General features: G+C 37.9%; 1 protein-coding gene across 3 annotated transcripts in view; it reads left to right on the forward strand.

Annotated features, from left to right (window-relative positions):
- Positions 1-18,029, forward strand: part of Tmem87a (transmembrane protein 87A) — a 33,568-nt gene that overhangs the window by 5,517 nt on the left and 10,022 nt on the right. Inside the window, exons 3-13 of one of the 3 annotated variants that reach the window (XM_013010163.1) lie at positions 128-213; positions 1,841-1,954; positions 2,900-2,953; positions 3,038-3,082; positions 3,873-3,990; positions 7,147-7,208; positions 8,179-8,362; positions 9,281-9,380; positions 13,848-13,941; positions 15,640-15,708; positions 17,727-17,835. In XM_013010163.1, the coding sequence (XP_012865617.1) occupies positions 128-213; positions 1,841-1,954; positions 2,900-2,953; positions 3,038-3,082; positions 3,873-3,990; positions 7,147-7,208; positions 8,179-8,362; positions 9,281-9,380; positions 13,848-13,941; positions 15,640-15,708; positions 17,727-17,835 (1,035 nt within the window). Of the gene's footprint in view, positions 1-127; positions 214-1,840; positions 1,955-2,899; positions 2,954-3,037; positions 3,083-3,872; positions 3,991-7,146; positions 7,209-8,178; positions 8,363-9,280; positions 9,381-11,039; positions 11,202-13,847; positions 13,942-15,107; positions 15,180-15,639; positions 15,709-17,726; positions 17,836-18,029 lie in introns of those variants that run through there. The other 2 variants (XM_013010162.1, XM_013010165.1) reach the window with 2 other exon arrangements.

The raw sequence follows: 18,029 nt of genomic DNA on the forward strand, positions 1-18,029 counted from the left end.
TTTTTTCTTATGTGGTGCTGAGGAATCGAACCAAGGGCCTCATGCATGCAAGGCAAGCGCTCTACCATTGAGCCACCTTCCCAGCCCAAGGATCATCTTTTATTTACAGTGATTTCTTCTTTTATAGTTGATGGAGAACCTTGTGATTTGTCTTTGAATATAACCTGGTTTCTGAAAAGTGCTGATTGTTACAATGAAATCTACAACTTCAAGGTAAGGAAATTAGACATGTCTTGGACTCTAGAAGTCGTCTAGTTCCAATCTCTTAATTGTATAGATGGAAGAATACACATATAGCTGTGGATGAGCAGAATTATCAAAGCCATGCTACTCGATTTGCAGACCTGCCACATCAGCATTTCTTTTTTCTTTTTTGGCTACTCCTGGGGCTTGAACTCAGAGCCTGGGCATCTTCTCTAAGCCTCTTTTGCCCAAGGCTAGCACTCTTCCACTTGACCCACAGCGCCACTTCAGCTTTTTCTGTTAATGTGGTACTGAGGAATTGAATCCAGGGCTTCATGCATGCTAGAGAAGCACTCTACCTCTGAGCCACATTCCCAGCCCAGCATTTCTGACTTTTTGGTCTCAGAACTCTTTATTTTTGGTGCCAGTATGATGGCTTGAAATTAGGGCCTAATTTTTTGCACAGCCTGCTTGATTATGGCTTTACTGTTTGAGACATGGTTCCAGCTTGGCTTTCTGCTGGTTAATTAAGAGTTTTGCAAACTTTTCTGCCTAGGCTGACTTCAAACCTCAGTTCTCCAGGTCTCAGCCTCCTAAATAGGAGGATAATACAGGAAAGAGCTACCAAAGTCCAGCTTAGAATTCTTAGAGTTTAAAATTATTGTGAATGCCAAAATGTTTTTGTTATTAGTGTTTTTTAGAAATTAAAATTTATTAATTTACTTTAAAAATAATAAGCTTATTCCTTGTTCATATAAATAACTTTTGTTTTTGATGGTACTGTTGTTTGAACTCAGGCTCTGGAGAGCTCAACAACTGAACCATACCTCCAGTCCTGAATTTTCTAGTTTTTTTTTCTTTTCTTGGGTATTTTGTTTTTTGCTTGTTATTTAACATTGGATATCTCATGAAGGAATGAAAGGACTGAAAAATTCTGAAAGAAATGAATGATAATACCTCCAGAATAGGGTTTGGCATATCACTGTTTCTTAATTGATTGCTAATTGAACTTATAGCCAGAGGTTCATACATTTGAATCTTGGTACTGTCTTGTCAAGATCTTGTCTTTATATGACAAGTGATAATTACTTTGAATTGCTCCAGGATTCAGGTATGGAGAATGACAAGCAAAGGATTGTAGGTGCAGCACTGGAGCCTTTCCAAAAGGCAAGATCAGAGATACGGATACTGGAGAAGAAAAAAAAATTACAAAACTAATAGGAAGTCATAGCCATTATATGTGTGTCAAGAGTACCAGCAGTGAGCTATGAATGACTAGGACAGTTTGACACTCCATGTTAGCTTATGAGCACCAGTATATCTTTTGGTAGATTTTGTTAATTAGTCAAATAACTCTTAAATATATTTTCATGTAACTAAAACCCTGTGAACTCTTGATTTCCTGATCCGCCGGAATTGTTAGCAAACTATTGTTTGTGAGTTAAAAAACTATAATTCTGCACTATAAAGTTCACTAATTTTAGGTTCTTAGCTGCTGCTCTATATACAGTCTGGGTACTAATGTATTAATTCTTAAAACAGTAAACTGTAAAGCATGTTTGCACTAAGTATTATGTAAAATATTTATCCTCTAAATGTCTTATTTGTGAAAAGTAAGTTAAATAGTATGTACTCTTTTTTTTTTTTTCTCCTCCAGGCTGAGGAAGTAGAGAAATATTTGGAAAAACTTAGGGAAAAAAGAGGCTTGTCTGGGAAATATCAAACATCCTCAAAGTTGTTCCAGAACTGTAGTGAACTCTTTAAAACACAGGTAATCTTGGAAAGAGGTTGGAATGAAAAAAAGTGCAAAACACAATGCCATTGTTTTTTTCCAGTCTCTTTTTCCAACCTGCTTCTAGGAGAAGTAAGTTGTTCTGCTAGGTGCCTACTTAGCCTTTTTTTTTTTTTAACTGTAGGAATGATACATTATTTTTTTTTTCTTCCGGTTCTGGGGCTTGAAATTAGCACCTAGGCACTATGCCTGAGCCTCTTTGTATTCGAGGCTAGTAGTCTACCATTTGAGCCACTTTGAGCCACAGCACCACTTCCTGCTTTTTCTGAATAGTTTATTGGAGATAAAGAGTCTTAATGGACTTTCCTGCACAGGCTGGCTTTGAACTGTGATCCTCAGATCTCAGCAATTAAAAATCTTTTGTCTGATAATTTTGCATTGTTATTATTTTATTTTTGCCCTTCATGGGGCTTGAACTCAGATCCTGGGCATTGTCCTTGAGCTTCTTTTGCTCAAGGCTAGCACTCTACCCCTTAAGCCACAGTGCCACTTTTGAGTTTTTCTGTTTTTTCTGTTTTACTGAGGAATCAAACCCAGGGCTTCATGTATGCTAGACAAGCACTCCATCACTAAGTCACCTTCCCAGCCCTGCGTTACTGTTTTTACTGTTATGGGCATTATATTTGCTTTAACCGTTTCTAGAAATTTTGACTATATTTCTTTTTTTTTTTGGGGGGGATCCGGTCATGGGGCCTGAACTCTGGGCCTGGGCGCTGTCCCTCAGTTCTTCAGCTCAAGGCTAGCGCTCTACCACTTGAGCCACAGCGCCACTTCCGGCTTTTTTTCTTTTTGCTGATGTGGTGCTGGAGAATCGAACCCAGGGCTTCATGCATGCAAGGCAAGCACTCTACCACTGAGCCACCTTCCCAGCCCCTGGCTATACTTTTTATATGTCTTTAATTTCGTTTCATGTTTCTTTCATAGAGCTTTTCTGGGGATTTTCTGCATCGACTGCCTCTTTTAGGAGAAAAACAAGAGGTAACTATTTGTTTTTTACTTATTTCTTAAAGTAAAAAAAAAAAAACCAAAAACTGAATTATAACTTTTTTCTACTATTTAAAGGCTAAAGAGAATGGAACCAATCTTACCATTACTGGAGAGAGAACTGTAAGTGTATATGAGCATTTGGGGCATTAACGTAGTTTTATGCTCATGAAGATTTGAATTGTCTTCTTAATACGCTGTATTTAAAAAGAAAGTGAAGGCTGGGAGCTAGTAGCTTATGCCTGTAATCCGAGTTACTTGGGAGGCTGAGATCTGAGAACCTTGGTTCAAAGCCATCTCATGAGTCTTATCTCGGAGATAAGACTGCAATGAACCACCAGAGAACTAAAAGTAGTACTGTGGCTCAAAAAGTGGTAGTGTGCTCGCCTTGAGTGAAAAAAGCTCAGGGACAACGTCTAGGTCCTGAGTTCAAGTTCTGTATAACAGTTTGTTTTATGGACTATATACAATAAGCCTGAATTGCTATGGCTTTTTCCCATTTTGTTAAGTGTCTGTAAACATGAATAAATTTATTCAGAAAACCGTAATATAATGCCATCTAAATTTTATCTGTGATAGGATGTAATTAGAAAAAACCTTGCTAAATTGAAATAAGGCCAAAAGCTATATGCTTTTATATTTTCATAAATACATATTATATGGCATCTAATTTCATATTGTAATTTGTAGTAAATAATTCCTCAAAAGTTTTCCAGCCAAAAATATGGAAGTAAGATAGTTAACTATGCTGGGCCAAATGTTTTACAAAGCTGTTTAAAGTTCTTTGGTGGTTTTTGTTTTTTAGTATATTTTTATTATCTTTAAGTAATTGTACAAAGGAGTTAACAAAGCAGTTTATGAATACAGTGAATCCTGATCAGTGTCACTCCTTTCAACATTCTTTTTCCTCTAGGCAATGCACGAACCATTGCAAACTTGGCAAGATGCACCATACATTTTTATTGTACATGTTGGCATTTCATCCTCCAAAGAATCAGCAAAAGAAAATTCACTAAGTAATCTTTTTACCAGTAAGTTCAGTTTGTAACTTTAAGAGTTTGTGTTGCTTTCTTGTTTGTTTCATGTATAGGAGAGAATAAAATTGCTTCATGAGTGGGAATAACTCAGAATGTTTTTGAGCAGTGGAAAGATTGGAGAAAGAAAATATGTTTCTGCATTCAGTATAGCAAGTACAGTCTCAGGCACTTGTTTACAAGTGTTTACAAGTGTCTCAGATATTGAACTTCATTTTCCTTCCCATGGTCCTCCTATGAAAGTGTTTCATTAATGTCATCTTTAAAAAAAAAATAGGTGAAACTTGGTCACCAAGGCAAAACACAGAAAAATTTAATCACCCTTTTTTTTTGTTGTTAATGCTTCAACACCTTTTACTAAGTGTGCTAGTTTTCCTTTTTATAGTTGCTGACCAGTGGAGTCTTCATCTCTCACCTGGAAAATTGTAATAACTTCCTAACTAGTTGCACTGGTTTCTATTTTTGTTTCGTTCTACTTTGCAGTTTCCTTTCCTACCTTGCTTTGTCAAGTAAATATGAATAGACCCATTGATGACAGTCGTTCTTAAATTGTTCTTGACTTCATTGGTACTGTTGGTCCATTTTACCATTAAGTATTTTAACTATAGCTTTTTAAAATACTTGCTACTTAATTGAAAACGTTCTTTATTCTACATTTCCTAAGTATTCTTTTTCTTCCTTTTTTATTAAAAAGCAATGCTGTTTTTATTACTGTTGTTGATATTAAGTAGTACAAAGGGTTACAATTGCATAAGTCAGGTCATGAGTCTAATGCTTCTTCACCCCTGTGATCCCTTCCTTCTTTCTCCCTTATTTTCCCTCTTCCATCCCTATTCTCAGGTTCTGTTGTTCATTTTTTACATAATGTACATTGAGTATAATGACAAATTTACTCAGCCTTCCTCCATTCCTATAGGAATATTCAGCTTTATAATCTAATTTGATTGATTATATTGATTGAAATAACCATATAGTCCAAATTTGATGGTTTATGCCTGTAATACTAGCTCTCTAGGTGGCTGAGGCAGAAGGATTGTAAGTTTCAGGCCAACCTGAGCTATATAGTAAGACACTGAGAGATTTTATATAAGGGCTGGGAATGTGGCTTAGTGCTAGAGTGCTTGCCTAGCATGCATGAAGCCCTGGGTTCAATTTGCCTCAGTACCAAATAAAAAGGCAGGGACTGGAAGTTGGCTCAGTGGTAGAGTGCTAGCCTTGCATGCATGAGGCCCTGGGTTTGATACCTCAGCACCACATAAGCAGAAAAAGCCAGAAGTGGCACTGTGGCTTAAGTGGTAGAACGCTAGCCTTGAGCTGAAGAGCTGAGGGACAGCGTCCAGGCCCAGAGTTGAGGCCCCACAATTGACCCGAAAAAAAAGAAAAGAAAAAGCCTGAAGTGGCGCTTCAAGTAATTCAAGTAGTAGAGTGCTAGCTTTGAACAAAAGAAGTTCAGGGACGGTGCCTGGCCCTGCATCTGGCCCTGAGTCTTTGCCAGCTCCAGGACTGGCAAAAAATTAAAAAAAAAAAAAAGAAAATGTATATAAGTTGCTTATTCAGCATGCTAGTGCATTATATTTACCATTCTTGAGTTTCTGGGATACCACTATTTGATCTTGATATACACATACCTATGTCTACATTCACACTTGCTCATGTGTATACGTTGTTTATGTTCAAAAATTGTATTAAAATTTTCTTTTTTCATACTGTCTTCCTCTGGTTTGGGCATATACGTTAGCCTCATACTATAAATTGGAGAATGTCCCTTGTTTTGTTTTGTTTTTGTGGTTTGAGGAGCTTGAACCCAGGGTCTGGGCGCTGTTCTTGAGATTTTTGTTTAAGTCTAGCACTCTACAGCTTAGAGCCACAGTGCCAGTACCAGTTTTTGAGTGGTAATTGGAGAGAAGAGTCCCATGGGAACTTTTTTGCCTGGGCCAGCTTTGACCCATGATCCTCAGATTCCAGCCTCCTGAGTAGCTAGGATTACAGGTGTGAGCCACTGTGCCCAGCTGGGCCTGAGGTCTTTATTAATTATACCTAGAATTTGTCCAATTAATTATAGTCTTAAAATAGTCGAAAGTAATTTTATCAAAATTACTCAAAAGAGAAGTTTGCTTCAGTAAGGTAAATTTCAGGTTCATGTTGTTGTTTTCTTTTTATTAACTTAAATACTTATTAGCAAAGTTTTTGAAAAAGATACCTAAAAAGGTTTGGTTAAGTTAAATTCTGATTTATTGGATGATGCTTTGCCTCCATCTGAACTGTTGAATTTTTCTACTTGGAAGTGTTGGAGTTTTTCCATTTGGGATACAAGATGAGAAGCTGGATTATTTTCTATTTTATTGTGCCAGGAGAAATACATTACTTGTATTAGGCAACATAAATTTGTCAAAAAGTTTTAAATGCCTTAATTTTGAAAATGATACATTAATGGTACTAGATCACATGAATTGAAGACAGTAAAATACACAGCAATAGGAGAATACAAGTAAGAGTGACAGAAACCAACATGATAGGGTAAAGAGAAAAAAACCTATAAAACATATTAGTGAGCCAGGTGCTATGGCTGTAGTCCCAACTACTCAGGAGGCTGAAATCTGAGGATCACAGTTCAAAGCCAGCCTGGGCAGCAAAGTCCATGAGACCTCATTTCTGATTAGCTACCAAAAAGCTGGAAATGGAGCTGTGACTCAAATGGTAGAGCACTGGCCTTGAGCACAAAAGCTTAGGTATAGTGCCCTGGCCCTGAGTTCAAGCCCAGGACTGGACCAAAATAAATAAATAAATAAATAAAAACCTATTAGTGTGCTGTAAGAGAACATACATGAATTGTGTCTGGAATTTAGAGGAGTTGAGCAGCTCAGAAAAAGTTTCATGTGGAGTACCATTCATTCTAGGATGAGTCTGGGGAAAGAACTTTTCTACTTCACACAGGGGCAGGGACATGGAACCCTGTACGACCCAAAGCATATACTCTGAGAATATTTGATTCATTGTGCATTGCATACATAATGCAGTATTTACCAGGATTGACATGGTCAAGTGTGAATGACCCAATGAAATTTGCATTAATTTCATCAAGCAGATAGTAGATAATATTTTCTTTTCATGTGTGAATATGTTAAACTAATTCTGAGGCCTATATTTTGGCAGTGACTGTTGAATTGAAGGGTCCCTATGAATATCTCACACTTGAAGATTACCCACTGATGATTGTAAGTGAACTTAATATTTTTAGCCTTGACATTTAAATGAATTTAGCAGTATGTATATAAGTTCATATTTAGAAAACCCCTGTAAGCCTCTATATTTTATCTCAGTTATTTCAGTATTTTTTTATTTTTTTGCCCATTCTGGGGATTGAACTCGGCCTGGGCTCTGTCCCTGAGCCCCTCTGTGTTCAAGACTAGTGCTCAACCACTTGAGCCACAGCACCACTCCCAGCAATTTCTGAGTAGTTTACTGGAGATTAGAGTCTCATGGACTTTTCTGCCAGAGCTGGCTTTGAACCACAATCCTCAGATCTCAGCCTCTTGAATAGCTAAGATTACAGGCATGAGCCACCAGTGCCCAGCACTTGAGTATTTTAAACTTGTAAAGTAATAACTCAGTGATCATCTCATGTCTGACATTCACAAGGGTCCATCTTGATATCACCCTCTATTTCTGAGCTCACTTAGAGTAACAAAAGGGTTCAGTGTCCTTTCTTCAGTGTGTGTGTGTGTGCACACGTGTGCGCATGTGTGTGTGCGTGTGCGCATGTGTATGAGCATATGCCTTTATCTAAGAATATCTTTAATCGATTTTCAGACTTCTTGGTCATGATTGTTCTTGTATTGCTTTCCTAATAAGTTTATGTTTTTGTTTAGTTCATTGCTTTGAGGTGTAATCTTCATCCTGCCACAACTTTTTCATTGTCTTCATTTGTATAATTTGCATCATGAACTGAAAAGGCTGTTAATACACTCTTGAAGACAAGTCCTTATATTGTCTGCATCTGTTCAAGAGATGATTTTTTGATTTTTTTTATATTAAGCTCCAAAGAAATAATTATTTTTCAAATTGAGAGCAGAATACATGGCTTTAAAAAATTTAGTTTATTAAGAATGTATATTAGTTTTTAATTTAGATACTTGGTTCTTGGCCCTAACTCTCCTTTTTATTTCTTACCCAATCGGATGACAGTTTTTCATGGTGATGTGCATTGTATATGTCCTGTTTGGTGTTCTGTGGCTGGCATGGTCTGCCTGCTATTGGAGAGATCTCCTGAGAATTCAGTTTTGGATTGGTGCTGTTATCTTTCTTGGAATGCTTGAGAAAGCTGTCTTCTATGCAGAATTTCAAAATATCCGATACAAAGGAGAATCTGGTATGTAATTAACATGATATTTGAGTGATTGGTTCATTGTAGAAAAATTTTCTTAAGGTCAGCAGTCATTACATAGTACTGTCTTTTTAATTAGTCATTTACCTAAGTAGAATCAGTATGATTATGATTTATTAATCTTGTAGTTTATGAATTTGGTGATATAAGAAAGATTTGCTGAAATATGCTTGGAAAAATTACAAAAGTAGTGGTCTTTGGGGAATGAGAATTGTCATCATTAAGCACCATTATTATATAAATGTAAGAAAGGAAACAGTTCCGATGTAATTGTAAGCTGCCTTAAGTTGCAAGACAGGCCTTATTTCATGTGTGTGTGTCAGGAGGTGGGGGTTATGTCTAAGAATTGATAAAAATGCAGTAATACCAAGAAGATAGAAAGGGGCTTATGGTTAGTAAGGTAAACAGTTTGTTATAGATATTGTTTGGTTCTGAAACTTACTGAAACAGCTTCAGTTCTATCAGATCATTTGATTATTTTATAATTATAGTTCCAAGATGTACTAATTAGATCTTTTTCTTACCTTTGAAATAGCTTGACAATAGATATAAAGCTGAAAAGCACACATGTTCATGTATGCATATTGTGTGCTTTTCCATATAGTAACAACTATAGTTCATAGATTTTAAAATGATAAATTCCCTGATATGGGGTGAATTAGTGAAGTTGAAGGGTTTGGTAGAGTGAATCAGGTGGAAAATGAGTTACGCACACCCACATTGCTATACACATGAGTAAGATTATCAGTTTATATGTTTGTAAAAATTTCAGAAGAGGCATTCGTGTTGTAGTAGGACTAATACCAGTGCCTATTTTGAAGAAAGTCAGGTCTACATTATGGTATTGGAATTGCATCTTTGGCTGGGCCTAGAATATAGCCCCATTTCTCTTTCTTCCTATAGTTCAAGGTGCCTTAATCCTTGCAGAGCTGCTTTCTGCAGTGAAACGTTCACTGGCTCGAACCTTGGTTATCATAGTCAGTCTGGGATATGGCATTGTCAAGTAAGTATTAAATCCAGTAGAAAAATAAATGAAAGTGATACTTAAAACACTGTTGCTGCTTTCAAAGTGCTGTACTTCTGCCAAAATTCTATGAAAGAAGTAATTTTGAGCTAAAAGAAGGCACCCGTAATTCTGTAGTATTGGAAATGTTGGAAAAGTGTGGCTCTTTCACTTTATAGAACTCAAGGCATATCTATAGATATGCAGTCTAAACCTCCAAAGTAATGAATGTTGGCGCACCCAACTTTTAGAGTAAAATTTTCTTTATGCATATCAGATTATTTTGTAGGAACAATGGGCTCACTGAAACTATTATTTTTCTTTTACTGAATAACTGAAGTTTTGTGTGTGTGTGTGTGTGTGTGTGAGAGTGTGAGAGTGTATTTGTTGTTGTTGTTGTTGTGTTTTGGTCAGTTGGGGAGCCTGAACTCTGGGTCTGGGTGCTGTCCCTCAGCAATTCAGCTCAAGATTAGCGCTCTACCACTTTGAGCCACAGTGCCACTTCTGGGTTTTTCTGCTTATATGGTGCTGAGGAATTGAACCCAGGGCCTTATGCATGCAAGGCGAGCACTCTACCACTGACCACCTTCCTAGCCCCAGAAGTATATTTTCATGCTAAATCCAACTTGAAGTATTTTTTATTTAGAGAAAATAAAGAATATACTATCCCACTATAATCAAATTGTTACTCCTTTTGTACTCTTTATTTTCTTCATTTGGCAGTACTTAGGATTGAACTCAAAGACTCATACTGCTAGGCATGCTTTTTTTTTTTAAAGGTAGGTTATAGGGCTTAAACTCTGGGCCTGGGCTCTGTCCCTGAGCTCTTCAGCTCAAGGCGAGCACTCTACAACTTCTCATTTTCTGGTGGTTAATTGAAAGTCTCATGGACTTTCCTGCCCCTGTAAAGGCTGGCTTTGAACCTCAATCTTAGATCTCAGCCTCCTGAGCAGCTAGGATTTCAGGCATGAGCCACAGGTGCCTGGCTAGGCATGTATTTTTACCACTGAGCCAATCTTTATTCAGTAAAATTACTTTATTCAGCCCAGTGCAGTGGCTCAAGATGCTAAGATATGAGGATTGTGGTTTAAAGCCAGCTCAGGCAGAAAAGTCCTCAAGACCATATCTTCATTTAACCAGCAAAAATACTACCTTCGGGGCATTACTGAAGTAGTAGAGGGCTAGCAAAAGGTCTTGAATTCATATCTCAGCATACACACACACACAAGTACTAATCATACATACTTCTTCATTCTGTCTGTATATAGCTTGCTGTAACTTTTTTAAAAGTTTTTTTTTTTTGCTCAAAAAATTTATTGAATACATTGTTTAGGCATTGTTTAGGTCTTGGGTATACAGCAAAGGAAAGATTTAGCATTTACATTTATTTGTGGAGAAGTAGGGCACAGACACAATTGTTAATAAGAGAGTAAAATATGTTCTTTGTCAGTAAAAAGTTGTAAGCAGAGAAAGCAAGAAGGGGGAAGCAGAATGCTAGTGGTGCTGGGTGAGTGCTGGGGCTTACTTTTGGAAGTAGGGGGTTCAGGGAGGCCTCACTTCACGATATTTGAGCAAAGACGTCAAGGAGTTGATGGGGCTGTATATACACCCAAGGGAAGAGATGCTGAGATGTGATGAGATTCTGTATATGTTTTGAAGGTAGAACCAGAGGAATTTCCAGATGAATCAGAGGTGTGATGTGAAAGAGAAGAGGAATTCAGGATGGTGCCAACTATTTGGTCTGATCAGGTGGCAGGAGGGGTAGACATTTGCCAGGTTCTGGAAGATTTTAGATGAACAGATTTGGGGCAGTGGGGGGGGTGGGGAGAGTGTTGAGATCAGAGAGTTATATCTATATGGGCAGAAATTTAGTTTGGGAATCCTCAACATACAGATATTATTTAAAGCTATGAGACTGGATGTAGACCCCAAGGAATTGATATAAAAAGCAAAAGATCCACAGAAGGGCTCTTGGACATTTTTTGTCCTTTAGAAGCAGTGATGTGGAGTTAGAGGAAATTGAGGAGTGATCCTGGAGGTGGGAGGCAGAATGAAGACTGTCTCAAGGAGGAGTGCTTAGTGTTTTTTTTTTTTGTGAGTTGTAGGGCTTGAACTCAGGGCCCAGGCACTATCCCTGAGCTCTTTGTGCTCAAGGCTAGCATTGTACCACTTTGAGCCACAGTGTCACTTGCGGTTTTCCAGAGGTTTAATGGAGATAAGGAACAACTTTCCTACTTGGGCTGGCTTCAAACTGCAGTCCTCATATCTCAGCCTCCTGAGCAGCTAGGATTATAGTCACAGGTCACAGGCACCAACCATGGAGTGCTTAGTTCTGTCAGTGCTTCTGATTCAGCTAGTGGGAAGATTGAGAATTTACCATTGGATTTCTTAACATGGAAAGTGTTAGTAATCATAATAACTGCAGGTTTGGTGAAGTCAGAGGGACAAAAGCCCAATTGGAGAGAGTTCCAGAGAGAATTGGAATTAACCAAATAGACACTTTAAGGAATTCAGTCTTATTACAATTAGAGGAATGGGAGAAGGGAGTATAATTCTTAAATTTTGTTCATTTAGCAAATATTTAATTGCCTCCTAATATATGCAGGGAAATACTCAAGACACACAGTAGCAGGAAATTTTTCTGCCTTTATAGAGGTTGACCTGGTATATAACAAAAAATACATACATCTAAGACTTAGGCAGATATGATATAAGCCAGTACATTTAAAACTACTATATTAGGGCTGGAAAGTTGGCTCAGGGGTAGAGTGCTTGCCTTGCATGCCTGAGGCCCTAGGTTCGATTCCTCAGCACCACATAAGCAAAAAGAAAAAAGCTGGAAGTGGTGCTGTGGCTCAAGTGGTAAGAGTGTTAGCCTTGAGCTGAAGAGCTGAGGGACAGCGCTCAGGCCCAGAGTTCAGGCCCCACAACCGGACCCCCCCAAAAAAAACAAGAAAACTACTATATTAGTGAATCACCTGGAAATCTTGTCAAAATGTAGATTCAGAATTTGTAGGATTTTTAATATTAAAGATATAAGGCTTTTCATCCTTCTTACTGAAATTGCTCAAAAGACTTGACTTGCATATGCACTTTTTATTTGGTGAATTAAAATAGGTATTTGGTTATTGTTAACACTTCTAGAGTTTATAATGATATTTTGGTTATTTATGTTAGTTAAAAGTCCTGTTAAAAGACACATTGCCGGGCTGGGAAGTTGGCACAGTGGTAGAGTGCTTGCCTCGCATGCATGAGGCCCTGGGTTTGATTCCTCACCACTACATTAGCAGAAAAAAGTGGGAAGTGGCACTGTGGCTCAAATGGTAGAATGCTAGCCTTGAGCTGAAGAGCTGAAGGACAGTGCCCAGGGCCAGAGTTCAGCCCCCACTACTGACAAAAAAACAAAAAGCAAACAAACAAAAAAGACACATTGCAAAACATATAGAAACAAAAAATGTATTTGCTTTTCGATACTATGAAAAGATGGCAAGTGAATGGACTGTGTATGGAGTGGAATTGTTTATATGTTGGTAATTGTTGGGTCTGGAGGGTGGATGGGTTTATTTATAATAAAAAGCTTTTGGGGTTTTGTTTTGTGTCAGTTCTGGGGTTTGGACTCAGGGCCTGGGCATTGTCACTAAGTTTTTGCTCATTGCCAGCGTTCTATCACTTGAGCCACAGCACCATTTCTTGCTTTTTTTAGTGGTGGTTGTTAGTCATGGAGGTTGAACTCTGGGCCTTTGTGCTGTCCCTGAGCTCTTCAGCTCAAGGCAAGTGCTCTACCACTTGAACCACAGCGCCACTTTGCATTTTCTGATGGTTTATTGGAGATAAGATTCTCACGGACTTTCCTGCCTGGGCTGGCTTTGAACTGTGATCCTCAGATCTCAGCATCCTGAGTAGGATTAAGAGTCTCGTGAGCTAGGCACCAGTGGCTCATGCCTGTAATCCTAGCTACTCAAGAGGCTGATGTCTGAGGATCACAATTTGAAGCCAGCCCAGGCTGAAAAGTCTGTGAGACTCTTTATCTCCAATAAACTGCTCAAAAAAAGCCAGAAGTGGCACTGTGGCTCAAGTGGTAGAGTGCTAGCCTTGAACACAAAAAGGGACAGTGCCTAGGCCCTGAGTTTAATCCCCAAGTCTGGGAGGGTGGGAGGGGAAGAAGTTTCATGGATTTTTCCTGCCCAGATTGGCTTCGAACCATGATCCTCCTGAGTACCTAGGATTACAGGCATGAGCCACCAGTACTTGCTTTTTTTTTCTTTTTAAATTAGTACTAGGGACAACATCTTAAGTTCTAGTACTCTATCTTGTAAGGCCATGTGTTACTAAGAGTTTTCTTGTCTCAGGTATGTCCTTGTTACCAGTAAATTTTTGGTCTGCACTAATTAACATGGGCTGCTGTTGCTTAGTTTGCCTTGCGCTTTGTCTCATATGCTCACTCCACTGTCTCTGCTTCCATTTTAGGCCTCGCCTTGGAGTCACTCTTCACAAGGTTGTGGTAGCAGGAGCCCTTTATCTTTTGTTCTCTGGCATGGAAGGGGTCCTCAGAGTTACAGGGGTCAGTACTGCTTAGCCTCAATTTTGTCGTCACTTCAGTTTCTTGTTGCTTTGAGAGGATGCATTAGAAGTATTTATGTGCTACTTTACTGTTTTCTTCTGTCACCTATGGGCAAAATGCATATTGAATATTCCTTTTCTGAAGTGTGAACTAGAAGCATTCCTGATTTCGTAAGTTTTCAGATTTTGCAATGTTGGCATAAGTTATTCATTGAGCATGCTAATTTAGAAACCCAGAATTTGAAATGCTTCAACATCTGAATTTTTTTGTTGTTGTTGTAGATTTGGGGGCAGGGGAGATGTTGGGGACTAGGGATGTTCAAACTGTAATTCTTTTTTTAATCTGACCTATTAGAGTTTTACAAGTTTAACATGTGACTCATAAGGAGTTCTTTTTTTACTTATTCCCAGATCAGAATTTAGTTCCTTCTCTAAGGCAACAGACTCCCACGTATGTGTCAAACATTGGAAACATGCACTTAATGGTTAATCTGATCTAAAGTTCCAGTGCTCTTTGCTTACCCAGCACTTTAGATTTCAAGATTTCTTTAAAGTGATGTTTCCCAGCTATTGAAGTTTCTTACTTTCTTTGAGAATTGTATATTCCCTTTGTCAAGTAAGAAAACCAAAGCAGGGCTGGTAATGTGGCTTAGTGGTAGAGTGTTTTCCTAGCATACATGAAGCCCTGGGTTTGATTTCTTAGTATCACATAAGCAGAAAAAGCCACAAGTAGCACTGTGGCTCAAGTGGTAGAGTGCTAGCCTTGAGCAAAAGATGTTTAGGGACAGTGCCCAGGCCCTGAGTTCAAGCCCCAGGACTGTGGAGAAAAAACAAAAGACAAATCACTGAGATCTAAATGATAAAGAAAATTGTTGTTAGAGTTGGATTAATATGGGCATTCCAGTTATTTTCTTATTTAAAAATCGAGTCCAATAGCCTTTTAGATTTAAGGTGTTAAATTTTTTAAACTTGGCTCTGCCCTCAATGATAGTGGGCTCGTTAGGTTTTGCAGTATTTTCCCTTGAATAAAATATTTTGTAATTGCAGATTTGTTTTCGACCCATGCTATCTTCTGTATGTTATGTAATTTTCTTAGACTTTTAGCAGCTTTAACCTCTTGTCAATTTCATTTTCTTTCTTTCTTTCTTTCTTCTGCTGCTGTTGTAGTATTTTTCTTATTCCTTGGCTATGATAGTAAGCCTGGTCCTCTCAGCACTTGATGCCTGTATTATTTTATGGATATCCTTTCAATAATGTCCTGATGATTAGGACTATATAAAAAGTATTAATATCCTAGGATGAGCTGTTTGTAAAATTTCGTTATGTTATAATGCTGGACATCAGTGATCATTATTATTAATGTTGCAGCTGTTTGTGTAAAATGGGAGGAGGGTCTTTACTAGGACTTTTTGGTATTGTCATCTCTTTCATGGTCTTAGTATGCTAGAACCTCGGGCCAGTTGCCTCTGGTGGTTAGCTGCAGTTTCATTATACTGAGATTTTAATCAACAATTTGTGTGAAATATTTAAAATTGTATGTTCTACTCAAAGTTTTGTAAGAAGAGAAAAATGATTAGATATCTTTGAGTTCAAATGTCAGACCACTTCAGATGTTATGTAAACGCAGAATTGTTACTGCTTCCTTCTCTGTGCCTCTCTCATTGGCTGTTTTTCCCCACCTCTTTTTCTTTGTCTGCAGGCCCAGACTGATCTTGCTTCCTTGGCCTTTATCCCCTTGGCTTTCCTAGACACTGCCCTGTGCTGGTGGATATCCTTCTCATTGGTCCATTTTCTCCCCTTGGAGATAGGTTTCCATTCATCTTTCTGCAAAGAGGTTTTGCCCATTTTGTTGATTTCTCCTTGATCTTGGAAATGGTATATTTTAAGTTTGAATAGCTTGAAGGGTGAGGTAAATGGATTTTTTGTTCTTTCTTTCTTTTTAAATTCTTAACAATCATAGCATTGGGTGGCTGAGCGTAAGATGAAAGATTCTGGCTTTTCTCTTTCTAAAATGATTTCAGATTTTTTATGTACTTCATTTGGTGTTATAATCACAGTTCGTGCTGGCCCTGCTTTTCCTTTATCCTCTAGTATTAAACACTTTGAAAAAAGCTTGATCTCAAAATGTGGTTTTAGAATGACATAAAGAGTTTAAATCTTTTCAAATCTCAATTCTTAAGAGGTTTTTCTTTCATTCAAAACTATATTTGAGATTGCCTAAATACTTCCACCCTCAATAAATAAATATAGATTCATTTATAGGCAACATTAACCAGCAGATAAACAAATACTTTGAATACTTTTTTTCCTCCTCAAAATTAAACATTTGTTGGTTAGGGATTTTGCATTTGGGTTGAAGGGTTCAAGTTTTTGGGTTTCATCTTTTTTGGCATTATTTTGAGTCTATTTTGATTTTTATATATTGGTCCATATACGCAATTGTACAACATTACTGTCTTGATATATCAAGTATAATAAAAAGCAGAACATGAACAAAAATATAATTTTGTGAATTTGAATAGATTGCAATGTAGCAAAAAAGATTAAAATCAAAGTATATTGGGTCTACCCGACCAAAACTTTTCTAGATCTGTCTTTTCAGGTCTATCTTGTGAGTATGAAGAAAGAATTGGAGTTAAGTAATAGTGAAGACTGATAAAGAGAACAGGTTCCAAGTGTTATTTATTTATTGCCAGTCCTATGGTTTGAACTGAGGACCTGGGCACTGTCCCTGAGCTTTTTTTTTTTTTCCCCCGGTCAGTGATGGGGCCTGAACTCTGAGCCTGGACGCCGTCCCTCAGCTCTTCAGCTCAAGGCTAGCACTCTACCACTTGAGCCATAGCACCACTTCTGGCCTTTTCTGCTTATGTGGTGCTGAGGAATCAAACCCAGGGCCTCGTGCATGCAAGGCAAGCTCTCTACCACTGAGCCACCTTCCCAGCTTCCTGAGCTTTTTTTGCTTAAGGCCAGCACTCTACCACTTGAGCCACAACACCACTTCCAGCTTTTTCTGTTGGTGTGGTACTGAGGAATCAAACCCAGGGCTTCATGCATGCTAAGCAAGTACTTTACCACTAAGCCACATTACCAGCCCCCAAGTCTCTTATTTTTATATCTGTACCTCATTTTGAAAGTTGGGCATGAGAGAAGATATCAGTAGTCATCAGTTCTCTTTTGTCCTTCAGTGATAACGTCTCCTTGGGAGTAATGTTCTGAAAATGGAGAATCACTGTTTTCGACTCTTAGGTACCTAGAATGCTTAGACAATTGGTTGTTCCTCTTTATTTACAGTAGCACAGGACATGTAGCACTTTCATAAGATGGCATAGGGTAAAGGGAGGAGACATTGAGTGTAGAACCCTGGTTAGTTGATGCCAAGTAAAATTATGAGGCTACACTGGATTAACTGGGCAGGATAAGAATAGAATCACTCATCTTGAAGATGGTATTAATGCTTGCCACTCAATTTTATCATTTGCCTTTTTTATTTTTTAAAAATTTTCTAGAAAACCTGATCCTATCTTTCTTTTTCTTTTTTTAAATATTTTCCTCTTTTATTTTTGCATTTTTTCCAGTTGCATCTTATCCCTGTTTTATATTTTCTTCAATGTTTTACTGGAAATTTAATCTTAGGAGGATTGGAATGTTTGTGAGATAAAGTGAAACTAGGAGAACTTAAAAGTCTCTTGATATCTGTAGCTATTGTTATGACTGCAGATCCTCAAAGAAATCTGAGGATTCAATTATTTAGCTTTCTAAATGTTTAATTCCTTGACCTGCAAACACATATTTATTAGCCTGACTCAAACAATGAAGCTGTTAAAACTTCGGAGGAACATTGTAAAGCTGTCTTTGTACCGGCATTTCACCAACACGCTTATTTTGGCAGTGGCGGGTAAGTCTGGGACTTTCTTTTGTTTTGATGTAACCTGGATTCTTTTAGAACGGAGATTATTAATCTGAGAGGCCATGAGTAGGCACGGAAAATTTTATACATTTTGCTAGGGGAAGGATTTTTTAATTTTGGATTCCTTATATTTGTTGCTATAGCAAGCATTTATGCTATCGAGTACATAATTTATGTAATCA

Source organism: Dipodomys ordii, unplaced genomic scaffold (assembly GCF_000151885.1).
Source record: "Dipodomys ordii isolate 6190 unplaced genomic scaffold, Dord_2.0 Scaffold11, whole genome shotgun sequence".
Classification (NCBI taxonomy): domain Eukaryota; kingdom Metazoa; phylum Chordata; class Mammalia; order Rodentia; family Heteromyidae; genus Dipodomys; species Dipodomys ordii.